General features: G+C 33.3%; 1 protein-coding gene across 1 annotated transcript in view; it reads right to left on the reverse strand.

The window, feature by feature from the left end:
* Positions 1–17,423, reverse strand: part of LOC129221897 (sodium-dependent transporter bedraggled-like) — a 107,230-nt gene that overhangs the window by 33,783 nt on the left and 56,024 nt on the right. Inside the window, exons 2-3 of the mRNA XM_054856271.1 lie at positions 8,343–8,864; positions 5,443–5,574 (exon numbers count right to left, since the gene is read on the reverse strand). Of these exons, the coding sequence (XP_054712246.1) occupies positions 5,443–5,574; positions 8,343–8,838 (628 nt within the window). The 5' untranslated portion in view covers positions 8,839–8,864. The remainder of the gene's footprint in view (positions 1–5,442; positions 5,575–8,342; positions 8,865–17,423) is intronic.

A 17,423-nucleotide genomic window follows, 5' to 3' on the forward strand; every position in this document is an offset into this window, starting at 1 on the left:
TGTTTCCAACATAACTGCACTAGGAGACATGTTTTTGAATAAAAGCATGGCTAAAGATATATTTTTCTCAAATTAGCTAATGGGGTATCTAATTAAGTCTAACACTGAATTAGATACTCAATACACCACTGAATTAGATACTAAATACACCACTGAATTAGATACTCAATACACCAATTAATTAGGTACTCAAGCATTTTTTCCTCACAGATATCCCCCCCTTCCACACACACACAAGATTTCTTACAAAACGGAACACCAAAATTAAAGAAAATTCTTTGTTAATGGTGCTCAACACCTCTGAAAAAGGATTCTTCCCAGGAGCAAACCAAACTACAATTACATGAAACACACTGCCAGCTCAACTATTCCAGTCGAGGACTGCAGTTTTGTGCTTATTAGCACTCATCAGCCCGGCTTAGGAAGTGACTGAGCTGAAGGTGGAAAACCTCTTAAGGAAGCCAAGAGTGCCAAACAAACTGGTAGCTAATATAGAATTAGCACTGACCAGAAAGGTGACTGAAGCAATGGTTGAGTGCTAATAAGCACCAAACTGCAGTCCTCGGCTGGAATGACTGAGCTGGCTGTGTATTTCATCTATTTCTGCCTTAGCCCTGGCTTATGGGGTGGTAACTTACTGAAAATAAACTACAATTGCTTGTAGAAAGGAAACTTAGATTTATTACTATTATTATTATTATTATATCAGAACTAAAATAGGTTATATGACTAATTTTTTTTACTTTCTTTACTAGGCCACTCACAAAGCTCAGAGTGTCACATACAGGTTGAGTACTAATTTTCTAAATCTCACGTTCAACAATTAGCTTTAAACACGAATTTTAAAACTACTTTAATATTAGATCATGGGCGTCGCGGCCGGGGGGTCCAAGGGGATTGGACCCCCCAATATTTGAGGACCGGACCCCCTCAATGTTTGAAAATCAGACCCCCTCGATAATTGTCAAGATGAAATTCATTATTTCAGGGAAATTATTTTTGTTTTGAAGACTTTAAACAGTTACATAACACATAATTTACCATGTTTAATTCAAATCAAATAAAACGAAATGAACATCGAAAAAAAATGAACTAAAAAAACAAAATAGGTGATGTGTATAGTGAACGGAAAGTCGGAAAGTGAACTCCAATGACAAACCATTGCTCTGCTCTATGCGCACACTAGCTTCAGTGGAGGATGTTAGATAGGGGACACCTTCTCCCTAGTGCAAACATAGTCGTGTCTCCGCAGCTTGAAAGTCATTCCAGCATATTTGTTGATATTTAGGGGGAAAGAACGGGACAACTTTGAGATACTGAAACACCACTTAGCTGGTCAAAGGTTAAGTTTGGGGTAGAAAGGGAAAGGACGTGTCATGTGTTTTGACATTATTCAACACGTGGCTTCAAAGTACCTCACCAAAGCATGGTTTCTCAAATATGTTTGCGGCATCTCAAATTTGACCAAAAAAAGCGTTACGTACAAAAAAAGGAGGAGTCTAAAAATTAACATGCAATTTTAAAAGCGAATCGTAAGCCAGCATAACGATGGATACTGTGATGTCACTTCCGATAGACCAACAAAAAAAAAAAAGCGCAAGATGATCAGAAAAAAAAAGACAGAAATAAAAGGAGCTTCCCTATTGGGAAACGTTCCGACAAAAATAAAGATAATTTCATGTGGTCTTTTGTTCTCCTTGAGAGTAGGTGACCTGAAGAGCGCTCCTACTTCGGTAAAAATTCTTTTTTTTTACATATTCGATTACAGCTATGGAGAGGTGGCTTGAAACGTGAAAATGTAGGAAACCTTCGACATCAAATGAATCTGAGCAATTTTTAACTACTGAATCATCATCAACATCCACGGAACCATCTTTAAAAAGTCAAAAGACCGTGATAGGTAAGTACCATTCTATTTAGTGTAACATATGCATGGGCTCCCCGAATTTATACTATTCAGATGCAGGGTTGGCAAAAACTGGGGGTTTTTTAATAAAGCCCATGGACACAGGGTTTTTTGGGTTTTTTTAAATAAAACCCAAAAAACCCAACTAAAGGGTTTTTTAACAGAAATGTGGATTTTTTAAATCTTTTTTAGGGAAAATGTGGGGTACTTGTAACATATTGTAGTGTAAGTATATGGACAAAGCGCAAAAATTGTCTTGGGGTAAAAAAGCTGGAAAACTAGTTAAAATTCATCGTTTTCTGAAGAAAAGTATAAAAGATGACAAAACTCAAGAATGATGAAGTTTCCGATTTTTTAGTTTCCATGATTACCAACAGTTAAGGCAAAGTTACTTCTCGAGTCTATCGTTCGTTTTTAATTAACTTTTTTTTTTACATTTTACTTTATTGTATTTCATTTTCTTATGCAAAACTAGTGTAGAACCTCAAGTAGTTAAAATCTCTTTTTACTGAATTACAGCTTAATCAAGACATTGAATTTTATGTTGCCTGTTTTTCTATTTCTGTGTACAGAGTAAGAAATATTAAACTTTTCCGTAAGATAATGAAAATACTGTACATTCTATTCTGTTTTCTGTCTGACCATTTGAAAAACCTGTTAATTTCTAAAAAATATACCTTGTGTGTGTTAATTCAAAATTTGTCACGTGTTGGTTTGCAGAAAGTAATTCACATGAAAACCTTTAAGCTAAAGTAGTTTCCTCTGTACAATCTACAAATATTGAGAAAATCAGACAGGCTAGGACTTACTCAAGATAATTTGAGTTATTTATTGATCAGTTAAAGAAAAAAGTTAAATACATTTATTAAAATCTTTGAAGAATTTTTTTAATGCAGTTAAGAGTTAAGAAATACTATTAAAGGTCAAAATTCATTTTTTTATGTCCATTGTCTGTGGTAAAGAACAAATAATAAAGAAGTTTAAATTGTGAAAGTATTTAAATTAATTAATTTTTTTAAACTTCTCATAAAATTTAAAAAACCCAAAAGTGGGCTAAATAATGGGGTTTTTTAAATGGGTTTTTTCAAAAAAAAACCATTGGGTCCAATCCGGCCAACCCTGTTCAGATGGGGTTACTTCACGATTTTCCGAATGAAATTCCTAATTACCCACATCACTACATCTAATAATGATAATATCTTTTTAATGCAATATTTCACAAAAAACTACTCGAAATTTGAAGACTCGTCAGACAAAATTTTCTGGGAAAGGAAAGTTTATGAAAGTTCACTGACCTCCTATCGAGTAGCCCCCAATGTCTGCTAATCCGCTATGCTTTACAGTCAATATTTGGACATTATGAGTCCTATCAGAGCTAATGCGTTCAGCTTTCTCTTTTTTTTAAATGTTTCATCTTTTATAAATTTTAATGGAATAAATAATACTCCTTTTAGTTATTAAAGCTTAACAGAAGATTTTCCATTAATAATCTTGTTTTACTGAACAAATTTTATTGAAATAACCATTTTAAAACTTATTGTCACGTGTCAGAAAAAAACAGTTCATTTCTCTATCTCTTTCCCATCGTCCGCTGATCAGAATTCAATTATACACCAAATGCTGTTTGTTCTCTGAGTAGGCCAGTACTTTTCAATATGTGGGATGTGCCTCTCAAGGCAGGCCTGTCATGGTTTTTGCTGTTTTTTGGCTTCATATGCATTGAGTGTACGGAAGATTCAACAAAAAAGCAAAATTTTGGTGCATTTGTTACAAAAAAAACCTGAAAAAATTAAGAAAATACTTTAAAAGGTTGCATTATTAAAATATGATACCATGAAAGCTTAATTATTTGTGTCTTATTTTATTTTTGGAGTAGTGTTTTTCGTAGGTTCGTGAATATCATAACGGTGAATTATATACTTTAATTTTTTAATTAAAAAACATCAAATTAAACTCCTATGAATCCAACTTGTGCCAAGAACTTAGAGCTGCAGGTTTATCACTATGTAATACAAAAATTTAATTATACAGTTGTCGCGGCTTATGAGTCACATTTCGTTCTAAACAGCTTTGATTCCATAAAGCGGCTGATTCGATGAAGCTGGATTTCGTTTTTGATGATTTCATTCATTAAGAACTGTTAATTCAATTGCCCACTGTCTCAAAATGTTGAAAATTTGGTGCGGCTAAACTTGGTGTGCCACCCTTTGTCGTAAAGAAGCTTCAGTGCGCTGAGAAAGCTGAAATTGTTCTAAGGTCGACTGTGACACAAAAGTGGTTTGAATCATGTTGCTTTATGTTACGTTCACAAAAACATCTTGGACGAAAATGATCACAAAAAATGGCACGGATATTCGTATCCCATGTGCAGTCTAGAAAAAATGTATTTGTTGGTATTTATTTTTTTTTTATTGTGTAATATGTAAATCAAGATGTACCCGTTTAAAAGTATTGTATTAAATGTAAACCCATTTCTATTTGATGTCAAGTTTTTGTCTCATATGTATATATATATATATATATATATATATATATATATATATATATATATATATATATATATATATATACGAATTTTTCTTAATGCAACTTGAAAATGACAGAGTCAGAATGGTCCCCCCCCCCAATAAATTTCAGCTGACAACGCCAATGCATTAGACCAAAGTTCTGAAGTCTAGTTTTCATATTTAAATTTGTTTTTTTTTTTTAAATAACACACCATAACTTACTATATCTGCAAAAATATAATACATATTCATGGATGTTCTTTTCAATTGATCAAAATTTGCCTGTGATCTAATTTAAAAGATTTTATAGAAAATCTAAAAGCAACATTCTATTACACTAAAACTTAAACATATGCTTTAGTTTTTATGAATGAATTAAACTATTACATGAAGTAAAAATAAATCAAACTTCTTAGCTGTCATACAAGAAAACAATTTTCAATACGTAACTTTAAAAGTTTTGAAGTTTATAATTTTAAAAGCTTTAAGTTTCCAGACATATTCATTTTCATTCTTTTCTATCAATCAATTTAGATCCTGATATCATGTATCATGAAATGTTGAAATTAGCTTTGGATTTTTAAGGTAATTTTAGAATCAAAATACTTCACAGAAATTTTCATTCTATAATCAAAAAATTCAATTTTTTCGGTAACATAGAAGTAATTTTTACAGGTTTGAGAATAAAAAGATTTTTTGAACTTAATATTTAAAAAAAAATTAACTTCAATTTTTTTTTTTTTCATTACTGATGTATTTTTTGTTCATTAAAATATCAATAGTTACTCTTGAATACTCAAATTTGTTTATAACATTAAACTCGGCAAATACTAGATTTAGACAAATTCAAATTTTCAAACATTTCGTAGAACCTACACAGCACAAAAATATTTTACAATCAATAACTATACCCATATCGTGGCCTCAGAGCAATAGTAAGATATCTAATCCCAGAAACAACACTAAGATATCTTATGGTTGCTCTGAGGCAATGATATGCAGGCATCAGGATATATATTTAATTATTACCTTTGAAAGCAGGGGATATATACCACATGTCCAGCATGCCAGATCCCAAATACTGCCCAAGAGCCATCTGCATGTAAAGAATTGGAATGCCGATGAAAAATGTAAGAAGAAGGAACTGAAATATGAAACATCCTGTAAAAGAAATGAATACATAAATAAACATAATCTTTGTATAATGCCATATTATTGTTTGCAAGGTCTCTTTAGATATGTACTCATAGTAACTTGCTAAAAAATAGTGCTTCGGCACCACATTATTTTAAATTAAGTATACATTTAAATCCTGAAGCAAAGAACCGCCAGGGGCTGCAAATTTTTGTTGTTTCGAACAGGATATTTTTAACTCCCCACGCACAAAGGAAGAGGGTTAGAAGTTTGACGTGTCTGTATCTGTGTGTCCGTCTGTGGCACTCTAGCCCCTAAACGGATGGACCGATTTTGAAAAAAAAAATTGTTTGAAAGGAGAGTTGATCGAGAGTATTCTTTGCTTGGTTGCATCTTTGGATGACATTAATTAACGAAGATAGTAGTTAAAAACCTCTAAAAGGTTTTTTGCAATTTTGGCAGTGAAAACATATTTAAAAATTTAGCAGCCAAATAAAGAGTATTTTTTTCTGCGTCTCATAGAATGTATTTGGAACTTCCATGTTATATAGAATTAAAATTATAACGCTTTTTTAAAGCAGATTTCAATAACGGATAAGCCTTTATTCACGCGATTGATAACCGAATTCATTGTTGGCCAACAAGGAAATAAAAAGCAATGCTTCAAAATTTTTATCTATTGCCAGTTTCTATTTAATAGCAAATAAAATACTTGACATTGATTTTTAATAATATAAGCCTTTTAAAAGGATTCTCAATTTTTCCTCTTGATTCAACAGTTGCAACTTAGTCGGGGGTTTTTAAAATTTTTAATTTTATTGCTGCTTGTTAGTAATGGAATTCACACCATGTATTGACAGTTAAAGCAGGACTGAACTTTTATTTCGCTGAAACGGATATTTCGAAAGTAGTATTGCCACTCGCTGTAATGATATGTAATTGTATACTTTTATGATTGAAACAAATGCTATAAGCACATATTTCTGCTAATTATGAATCATTTAATAAGTTTTTTTATTTTATTTTTTTACTTTCTGTTGCAAAACATAACCTACGGCAGTATAACTAGAGTATCAAATGAGATGATGGAATAGGGGTTATTTATACTATTAGCAGGTGTGGATTTTCAGGTTGGGGGCCCATTGCAATGCAATTTTAGGATCCCTTTGCCAATCACAAAACTGCATAAAATTATAGTTTTGTGATAGGCAAAGGGCCATAAAACAGTGTCAAATTATATCACAAATCATGTTTGGGATTCCTTCACAACTGTGACATGGTCAATTTGTCATTGACTAATAGCCAGGGGTGCCCATTGGTGGGGGGGATTCCACAGACAGCGTCATTGAAGTTTTTGGAGAGTACAGTTTTAAGTCAGTCACTTTGTTTTACGTTTTGGAGGTTTTTGAGAAATGAGGGGGTTGACAGTTGCTTGAAATGCCTCATGTAAGGTACACAATGGCAGATGCGTTGCTAGTTCATTTTCTAATTTCTGAACTTGGTCGACACCCTGCCGTCTAAATATTCTGAATAGCAACAAGAGAAGAAAAAGCATTCTGATAATACATTGTAGATACTACATTATTTAGTATTACATTGTATCATTAACAATCACTAATTCAGATATCTAATAACAACTTGTGTAAAATTATTTTGAAGTTTTTCTTTTTGGGATTTAAAGATTCGTCAATTAAAAAAAAAAGGAATTACAGAAAATTCTAGGAAAAGTTTTATCCATAATGTAATAAATGCATGTTAAGGTTACGCTATCCGGTTTTACATTTTCAAGGTTTATTCCTTTATTTGTACATGTTTAGGTTGCTTGGCAAAAATTGTTCGATGCAAGAGCATATAAATTAATGTACAATGCACACAGAATGTTAAAAAGGCATCTGCTGCAACAGCACAAAATGGAGTTCAAATCAAATTTTTATTTAATATTGAAAACTTCTTACATAGGATCCAGTTGGTCTGGTCCTACAACGAACTAGATTCCTTAATTCCTTTATTCAATAATCCTACTGTCTTTAATTCAATTGAAGGGGGCAAGAATGTGATACGCCACATGATGAAATTTTTCAGTAGGCCAACTTCCAACTTATAAAAAAATTATGCAGAATTTTTGAAAGGTATATTAAACATTCCATATTCTGCAATAATAAAACCAGGTAGTTTTTTCCTAAATTACATAATCCATTGTCAAGTTTATTTCAAATTTAGTTATGAGAAACAAAAATTTTAATCAAAAAGTCACTTCTTGTGGCTTTTCACATTTCTGCCCCAAGCCCGTGAATTAATATACTATGCTTTGTAAAATTAAGAAAATGATTGTATTGCATTTTGAAGACAGATTTAATTTTTTATTGTGAAAGATTTTAGCTCAATGTTTTCTCAAATTCACAATGGCAGAGGTGTCCACCTGGGGGGGGGGGGTCACGGTAGACTGTGCCATTGAAATTTTAGGGGGGGGGGGAGTTTTGAGGGGTATTTTTCACTCTTGCTTTTGGGGGGTCTTTACAGTATTTAGGGGGTGCCTGTGCTCTTAGGGGGGCATCTCTGAAAATGATATACCAATCTAATCATTAATTAACTGATGAAAACCTTCAAACTGTTACTATCATTAGTCAAAAAGTACATTGAGGCAAACTTTTAAGACTAAATAAAACACAGGTTATCGTTACAAATTTAAATGCATAAGTCAAAAATTATCATTTTTCAGGAACTTCTAAAGCATAACTGGAAATATATATTTAACACCCAAAGAACACCATTATCAAAATATACAAAACACATACCTTTGAAAATATATACAAGCATGGAAAACCTGTTGACATTGCACAAGCCTATCACACAGCTCAGACAAGCAAACACAGATGAGGCCTTATGAGGCCATTTCTGAGGTCTTAACCTCTGAGATGAAGTATTGGTGCTTCTATCACGAGTGGTAGCATTTGTCCTCCGACGACTCCTGTGTCCAGCAGAGGCTTCAGATGTAGAATTTCTTGCACTTGCAATGGAACTACCACTAAGTTGCTCGGAAGGATTAGTCGATACATTTTCAAGTGCTTCATATGGTGGAGGTTCAGCAGTTGGTATACCTTCTGCATTCTCTGTTTCAACCTCCTGATCTGCATCATCTAGACCTGATGTCTCCCCAGAGGCATCACTGGATCCAGAAGCTTCACGGGGATTGCCCATGACCAGCTGCCAGGAATCAAGGGGCCTTGACACCTGGTTGGTAACTACACCTTCCAGCAATGGCCATACATAACCTACATCCCAGCCCAACATACAGATGATTTTATGTAATGAACAATCTGGAAAGAGAAGGAAAATACAGATTAAGAATCAGCTTTTACTGAGTAACAGTAACTCAATACATAAAACAAAATTCAAAACATTATTTTTTTTTCAATGAGGAGATAATATTTTTTTTCTTTCATTCTTAATCCCTGCTTAACAGCCTTAGGATTACACTCCTCTCCTCCATGGGATTCGAAGTCAGATAATAATCAAAAAACAAACCAGCTTCTATTAGTTGGGGCAAACCTAACCTGGCAGCGTTGTAATGCTGCGATTAGGATCTGCATAGCCTTCACAATGCTGCCGTGTTATGTTTGCCGAAATTAGTTTTGGAGGGGATCTTTATTAAAATATGAGAACAAAAATTGGAAAGTGAGGTTAGAAGCAGGGTTGCAGAGTCGGAAGGAAAATGACTGACTTCAAGAATTTTAGAGCCTTCAACTCCGACACCTTTACCCCGAAATCAGTTTGACTCCGACTCGAACTCTGCAAGCACAAGCAGAGTTGAGGGAAAATGAACTCAAACTCCTAGAATTTTAATCTTCTACTCCCGACTCCAACTCCTTTACTCCAAAATCAGTCCCACTACACAACCCTGGATATAAATACAATATTTGGGGCAAATAAATGGTCTATAGGGGGGAGGTAATTTCCAAAAAAGTCTCGAAACCCAGTTTTAGGCTGTCTTTGGGCATGTAAAGACATGACCCCCTATAACCTACATCCTGAAATCACATTAGATAATAATTTATTTTTCTTTGAAAAATATTTTTCTTCATCATTTCCTGCCTCTTAGTAAGACAACTTAAGATTACCATCCTAACTATCTTAATCTTTATCTGAATTAATTAGTTTAAATGCAACAAAAATACTGAGCACAATACAGAAAGTTATAAATACTTCAGAGGTATTTAGTGTGGGCAAATAAGACAAGTGTCCTTTTGAATATTTTTAGGCAAGTCTCTTAGATAAATTTATTAACGTTCAAAAGTTAAACTGTGTTTAGTTTAGACCTTACATATAGAAACAGAAAAAAAAAAACAATGACGCTGCAACCAAAAATCTCAGATTTTTTGAGCCGATGCAAAAACTTGAAACTACCCTTCTTACCCATATTTTCAAGTCCTTATTACAAAAAAAAGAAGAAAACATAAATAGGGTAAGTATGCTTCTCCCAGAAGTTGCCGCCCAGGGCAAGGGCTACAACTAAATCACAATGAGATACATTACAACATTTTCTGAAATGGGAAAAAAACTGTTTAACCTTATACTTTCTATAGTTTCAATAATTTTTATATTGTTATTTTTTTTTTAAATATGTCAGATAACATAAAAAACATTGAAGGTAAAGAAAGTAATGATTTTATAAATCACAAAAATCAATGCCTACCATAAACTGAAACTAAATAAGAAGAAAAATTAATTCAAATTTATGAAACAAAAAACAATAACCATAGGCTTTCCAGACGTCCCGGTCGTCTGACAAAATCCAGGTGTCCCGGCTGGTTTACCGCATGTCCCAGTAAAAAATAAGTTTGATTACAGATGACCAAAAAAGTCAAAAAATAATTAACTGTGAAAGATTTAGGATGACCACTTTGTCATTTGTAACATTGTCTCGCAAAATTAATATCGGATTAGCTTATGGGGGTTTTTACAGCAAGATTAAAACCAAAGAAGACTTTCTAAAAAAAGTCCTAGTAAATTCAAAGCAGTTATAAATATTGCTCAAATTTTTATTCCTCATTTAAAGTGTTTCTCTTACTAAAGTAAAATATTAACATTTAAGAAATGAAATGTTTAAATTTATCTGCTTTTGTCATTTATTATCATCCCTGGTTTAGGCTTATAATTGGCACATAAAAATTTTCGTAGCATTGAGAATGAACCCCTCAAATTCTAAAAAACAACAGCCAGGGATATGACCGTTTTGAACCCTCGCGATGCAGGGGGTAGGGGGCAATTCGATGTCCCGATTGAACATTTCAGAAATCTGGCGAGCCTACATATAATGCATATTTTGCAACTGGAAATTTACAACAAAAAAAAAGATGTTCACTTTACCACCAAGCTTAGTACAGAAGTTAAGTCTTTCAGTTTTTTTTTTCTTTTTGAAAGTCAAGGTGCAACTTGAATTCGTAAATATAGGTTAAATATTTTGAACATATTGGATCGATTTCACCCCCAAAGCATGATGTAAATACAACTACAACACTTATTCATCTTCTTTGTAAAAATGCGCAAAAAAAACTTCGCGATTTTTATTATTTCACAGATATTTAAGAAGCAAAAAGAAAAATCTCTTGCAGCTTCAGCTACACACTTTCACCCGAACGAAGAAATAAAGCAGCAAAAGAGCAGACATTCTTCCATATAAAAGAAATTTAAAAACGCTTTTCAATTCCCGCTACTTATGTCAAAATTATCGATTATCAAACAACAGTAGTGGAAGTTACGGTCAGAGTTATGAATGAAGACTGAACCAAATATTTCAAGGTTCACCTCCATTTAACTGATGGAGTTTTTTTTTTTAAACCGTTTAAACAAACTTTAACTTGAAATACTATTATATAAAGAGCTTAAAGATTTCTTTCAACTTTTAACTCATAACTTTCATATTTATTCGATAAAATTTCAGTACAACCAGTATTCATTTGATTCGTAGTTCAGTGCGCCATCTTATGGTGATTTGAAAAATTAAACAAAGAGGTAAAATATTTCAATTTTGAGCGGACAAATAGGGTAGTTCCTATCCTACGAAAGATGGTCAGTCTTGATTTGACCTTTTTCAGCAATAGCCAGAGACCGCAGCGTCTCTTACAGTTTATTTAAATTACAAATCGTAATCATGAAAATATAAAAAAGTAATTTTGATTCCTCCAACAACCTCTATTTGATGCTAAGCTCGAGAAGGTCTATCACTTTATTTTAAAATGGATTTATTTCACACTTATATGCGATTCCATTCTGGAGAAATAAACAAAATGATTAAAAAATAAGTGCCTAAACTCGTAATAGCGTGCAGAATTTCCGAAATTAGCTTTATTTATATCGCGCAGCAATGTCGGTTGGAAAAAAATGATTGCCTGCGTGCAGAATTTCCGATATTAGCTTTCTTTATATTTACAGAAGTCTGATCGATGAAAAGCAGCAGTGTTAGCGTCGATTCGAAAGAAAACAGTCGATTCCCGCTCAACGCGATCCGGCTTACGCAAAATGGCTATATAGCGAGTTTTTCAGGAGCAACGAATTTTAGAGCTAAAGCGAATTTCTCACTCTCAACACGTAATGTTTGGAAATTAATGGTGATGCTACGTTTCGGCTTTGTTATTGACTACTAAACACTGACTTCGTGAATGTACTTTCACCCTTTCAACGTCACTAACTGCGCAAGTTCCCACACAACACACTATAAACATAGCTTTATTATGGTGTTTAGTGTGTAGTTATTATTACTCCTCATTTTTCATTTACTTATTCTAAGTGTCAAAGGTGATGAAATATTGTGGCACCTACCCACATTGTTTCATCTAAAGTTTGAAGATGGAAACAAAAAGCGAAAATTTGAGACAATAAGGGAAGGTAAAGATTCTTGATACGCTTGAACAACTAGAAAGTGGGCCGTACAGAGCCGGATTTGGAAGTGTGGAGGCCCCGGGGCAACGAAGGAGTAGGCTGGCTAATCAGGGTTCGAAAGGATCATTATATTATCATACATCATCAAAATATCCGATACTTTGATATTTATCCGAATATTTTGATATAAATGTATATATCTGATATTTTCGACCCGTGCAAGTTAGGATATTTCGTAAATTTTTTTTATTGTGGGAGCCCCTTTGTTGTGGAGGTCCCGGGGTAGCAGTCCCGCCTGCCCTCCCCTAAATCCGGCCCTGGGGCTGTAGGTAGCACGACAATTAGGTATGAGTGAATCTAATTAAAAGTCAAGAGAAGGCAATCTGTATAAGTCCAGACCTTAGTTTTAATATGAAGCTCGCAGATTAGTGTTTAAGCAAAATGCAAACAATATGAAATTGGAATCTGCTCTCATTGTATATTATAGAGATCCTGAGGAGGGATGTTACCATAGATGTAAATGTTATAAAAGTAAATGCGAAGCTACTGTATTTAAAAATATATTAGAATGACGATCAGATTGCGCAGCATAAATCATCATCTTCAATTTTTACGTTATAAATGTAACTTATTATTGTATCTAACGTATAATACTCTAACAGTGCAGTGTTTTATTATTACTACATACTGTAAACTGATTTATTCGTATGTCTCTCTCTCTCTCCCACTGATCACTGATTTTGTGCATCGTAACAGTATTTTATGTTGAATAATGCAGCTTTTTAAAAATACGGTAAAAATTCAGATCTTTGTGTAAGAAACGGTAATATATAGTTAAAAAATGGTCTCTAAAACAGTTTAAAAGGTATTTAAAAATGTCTAACAGGATAGGGTATGTTGTTAAAAAAAATCATGTACCCAACACTTTTCCACAACGCGAAATTTCGACTTACGCGAGGAGTCTTGGAGCGCATCCCTCGCGTAAGTCGAGATCCGACTGTACTTTGGGCTATTCATGCCAGAATTTTAATTCAAATGCAAATAAATCAAAATTTAAGTACAAATTATATCCTTTTTATGAAGTTTCTATTAAATGTAGTAGACTTAATTGTAGCGAAGAGAAAAATATCTCATCTGTTGGATGGAAATAACATACCCTGCGGTGCTGTAAATAAAAAGTAGAAAGAAAATTTGGCAGTGATTTGTCGATGCAAAACTCGACAATGGTTTGAGGACTTCTACAGAAATCTCACCAGTTATGTCAAATATCACGTATCAAAGTAACTTAATTTGACTGTTCATATTTGGTGACAACTTGGCGAAAACCAAGTGGTCACCGATTTATGAAGTCACTTCTGTCCGCACCTCGCCTGCTCGCCTCACAATTTATTCTGCTTTAAGGTGAAATGTAATCGCTATTACTGAAAATAAAACCTCTTTTTGAGCCTTTGATTATTGTAAAGTGCATTGATTCAAGTATAATGCCCAGACCCCGAAGTGGTTTTTTGGGGGGAAAAAGTAGGAAATAAGGAATCAAAAATTTAAAAAGGAGGAAAAGTAGAAAAAAAAAAATTACTTAAAAAAGTAGGAAAAAATAGGAAGAGATAGGACTGAAAACACGTCAAGAGGAAATAGATTTAGCGTAAACTTTATTTCTAATGTAAAATAAACTAACAGTATTTTTGATTTGAAACTGTCCCAAAAATAAACTAACAGTACATTTGAAGTATTAAAGGGATTTAATGGAAGGCCGAGTCATAAAAACAAAACGAAAGAAACAAGCTGACAATTTTCAGTATGAAAAATAAACTGGTGGAAACAAAGGTACTAAATACAAAAATATGAAAATAAAATCCAAAAAAAAAAAAAAAAAAACTTTCAACAATACAGTAATAAACATTTGAAGTGTGAAAGAAGAAAATGCAATATAGCAATCGCAAAAAAAAAAAAATAATAATAATAATAAAACGCATATTTTGGTGCAATAAAACCATTTTTGTTTTAAGATTTGTTTTGTCAAAAACGAAAACATTCCTTCGAGAGCATCCATTTATCATTTGAAAATACTAACACTTTCAGCTCCTGTTTTCATAAACTGCGATACAAAAAGAAAAGTAAATATTAATTTAATTTTAGTTGAAAATAATCAGCAGCTGACATGCATTCTTGCCTAAACAGGGGCAGATGTTTGAATTTGAAACACAAAAGGAAAAAGAATGAAAATGCAGAACTAAAATAAATTTGTTCTTAAATATGGGGCATAAAATTCATAATAAAATAATTAAAATAAATAAATAACGAAATAAGTAAACTAAAGGGTTTGTATTATGTTACATATTTTTAGCATTCAACAAAATTTTTCTTTCAGGAACGTCATTTAGGGGGGGGGGTCAGAAGGGTCAATTTCTCCCCTCCCTGGCTTTAGAAAATTGATGCTTAACTAGACAAGTTTGTGTGGTTTTTGTTATTTTCAGACAAAATTTGCATTCAATACACATACTTCGCTAGCCATCCCCGGGGGAAAAATCAAAATGACGGGCCAGTTTTAATTTTAATCAAGCAATAAAAATGAATATTGTTTTATTTGTTTGATGATTTTTTACCTCCTTCTTCCAAAATTTTTGTTACGGAATAAAAAGGAAAAAAATCCATGCATGGTAAACACAACATTTTTACTCAATCCTCACCATACAACAAAAATATTCATCCGGAAATTGTTTACGAAATTGAGAGTAAGGGGGGGGGGGAGCAACTCCTCGATATTGATGATATATAAGATTAGAAAATACCCATTAAAAAGAAAAAGAAATACAGTACATATTTGTTTGTGGCTCTATCCCCCCCCCCCCCCCCAACTTTTAAAAATGTGAAGAAATAAAAGCGGAATCTCGCATTTAAATTCATTTCCGATTTTTCTCCAAAAATCGGAAACGTTTTGCCCATCTAGGTTTTGCCGAGTTTTTTTTTTTTTTTTTTTTTGCAAATCCACTCTTTGCAAGGAAAGAAACTGAAATTTTATAAATTTTATAATCATGTTTCCTATTTAGAATGAACAATAATCATGTTTATGTATGAAAAAGGTTAGCTTCTGCGATTATTTTTGAAGTGTTCCGTTTTTGCGAATTTCTGTTACATGTCGCTTTTATTTTGTACTAACATCAAGAAAATACGTACAGTGTACAGGTTTTTCATTTTTTGCTTCCTTACGTTCTTTTTAAGGTTTTACATTGCCTTTCTGTTTAAATAGAGCTCCATTTCGCTTGTAATCATCTATACAAAAAATTGGTGAATAGGAAATTCGGCCTTTCCGGCACTTTTTGAACAGTCGGCCGTTTACTTAAATTAAAGCTTCTAATTGACGGGTAAGTAATATATAATTGCATCAGAATGTGCCGGTATTCATTTCTTTATTGTTTCGTTAAAACAGCAGGACTGAAGTCGGAGCGATAAAAAGAAAAGTCGATCATAAGCGCAGAAACGGTAAAAAAGTCAATTACGAAAAATTTAACTTTTAAACACGCAGACGCCTCGGCGTTCCTTCCAGAAATTACTGTAGTCAGTCAATGGAAAAGTTCAGGATCCGTGTGTTTCTTTTGCTTTTCAAAATTGAAACATGCAGAAAATTATCGGTGCGGCATTGTAAAAATAAGAAACAATGCACAATTAGAAGTGCTATACTAAAGAAAGAAAAAGTAGGAAAATAAGGTGAGAGCTCTAAAAAAATAGGAAAAGGTAGGAAAAAAAGGAACTCTTCGGGGTCTGAATGCCTTTAAAATGCTCCAAGAGAAAAAAAAATTACAAACTTTTTGAACTGTAAGCAGGCCTGTTATTTCGAATCTTTCTGGGGGGGGGGGGTGAGCAAAGGTATGCTCATTAACAATTTCACAAAAAACAGCAAATACCTCGCCTACTGACATGAAAATAAATTAATTTCACTGTTAGGGTGGCAATTGAACCCCCCCCCCCCCCCGATTCCCTAAACGATTGCACAAATTAAAAATCCTAAGAGACAATAAAGTTTTTTAAACACCCACCATAACAAAACACAGAAAGTATGAAGTCATGTGTATATGACAATAAGAATTTAAAAATACTTCTTGCAAATGAACTGTAGTATAATGTTAGGAGGAAGTCAATGAAAGACATTTATATATATTCAAGATGCAGCATGCAGCGCACGCGTCTGGAGGGAAATAATTGACGACCAGCATAGAAACTATTTATAACGTCATATTCCAGGAAGAATCTTTAAAACAAACGAAACACCGTTCGTTTGTTTTGCGAAGAACGTTATGTTTTCCCCTGAAATGAACAAACCGTGAATTGTGTGTCGTACTGAATTCGTTAACGACTCAAAGTATGGGAGTCTACTACGATGCTCCGCGACATGGTGATCATAGGATATTTTTCCTAATATATCCTCACATATACAATAGCCAATGATCCAGTAACGCTCCTGACGTCATCAACAATAAAACTAGCTCCCTACAGCACGATGATTTGATAGTTTTGGTAATGTTTAGCATGCAGGGAAATGCTTTATTGTAACAAAGCTGAACTGGGTTCGGCAACTAAACTGTTTTACTGGTTGAGACTGTGTCATTTCAGGGGAATGAAGAAACGAAAAAAATTTTGAAAAAAATAGAACCGACTTCAAAATTGCTCTAAAAAGTGAAAAATAATTTTATTCTTTAAACACCATCGATAATGCTTTTAAACATAATTTTTGAAGTTGGCGCAAAAACAAAACGTAAAATCCAGTGTAACCATGCTTCGTTCATATTTTTTTTCAGAAAAGCATCCAAAGTTACGAACGAAACAATTTATATCGCTATTCAAATATGCTGTCGTCAATGCATAATGTATGTGATAGTGAAGAAACTGGTCCTGGTTAAATTTATAGTTGTATTTGAGTTATGGCTGTGAATGATTTTATCTATCGTTTTTGCGCCAACTTCAAAAATTATGTTTAAAAGCATTATCGATGGTGTTTAAAG

Source organism: Uloborus diversus, chromosome 5, assembly GCF_026930045.1.
Source record: "Uloborus diversus isolate 005 chromosome 5, Udiv.v.3.1, whole genome shotgun sequence".
NCBI lineage: Eukaryota > Metazoa > Arthropoda > Arachnida > Araneae > Uloboridae > Uloborus > Uloborus diversus.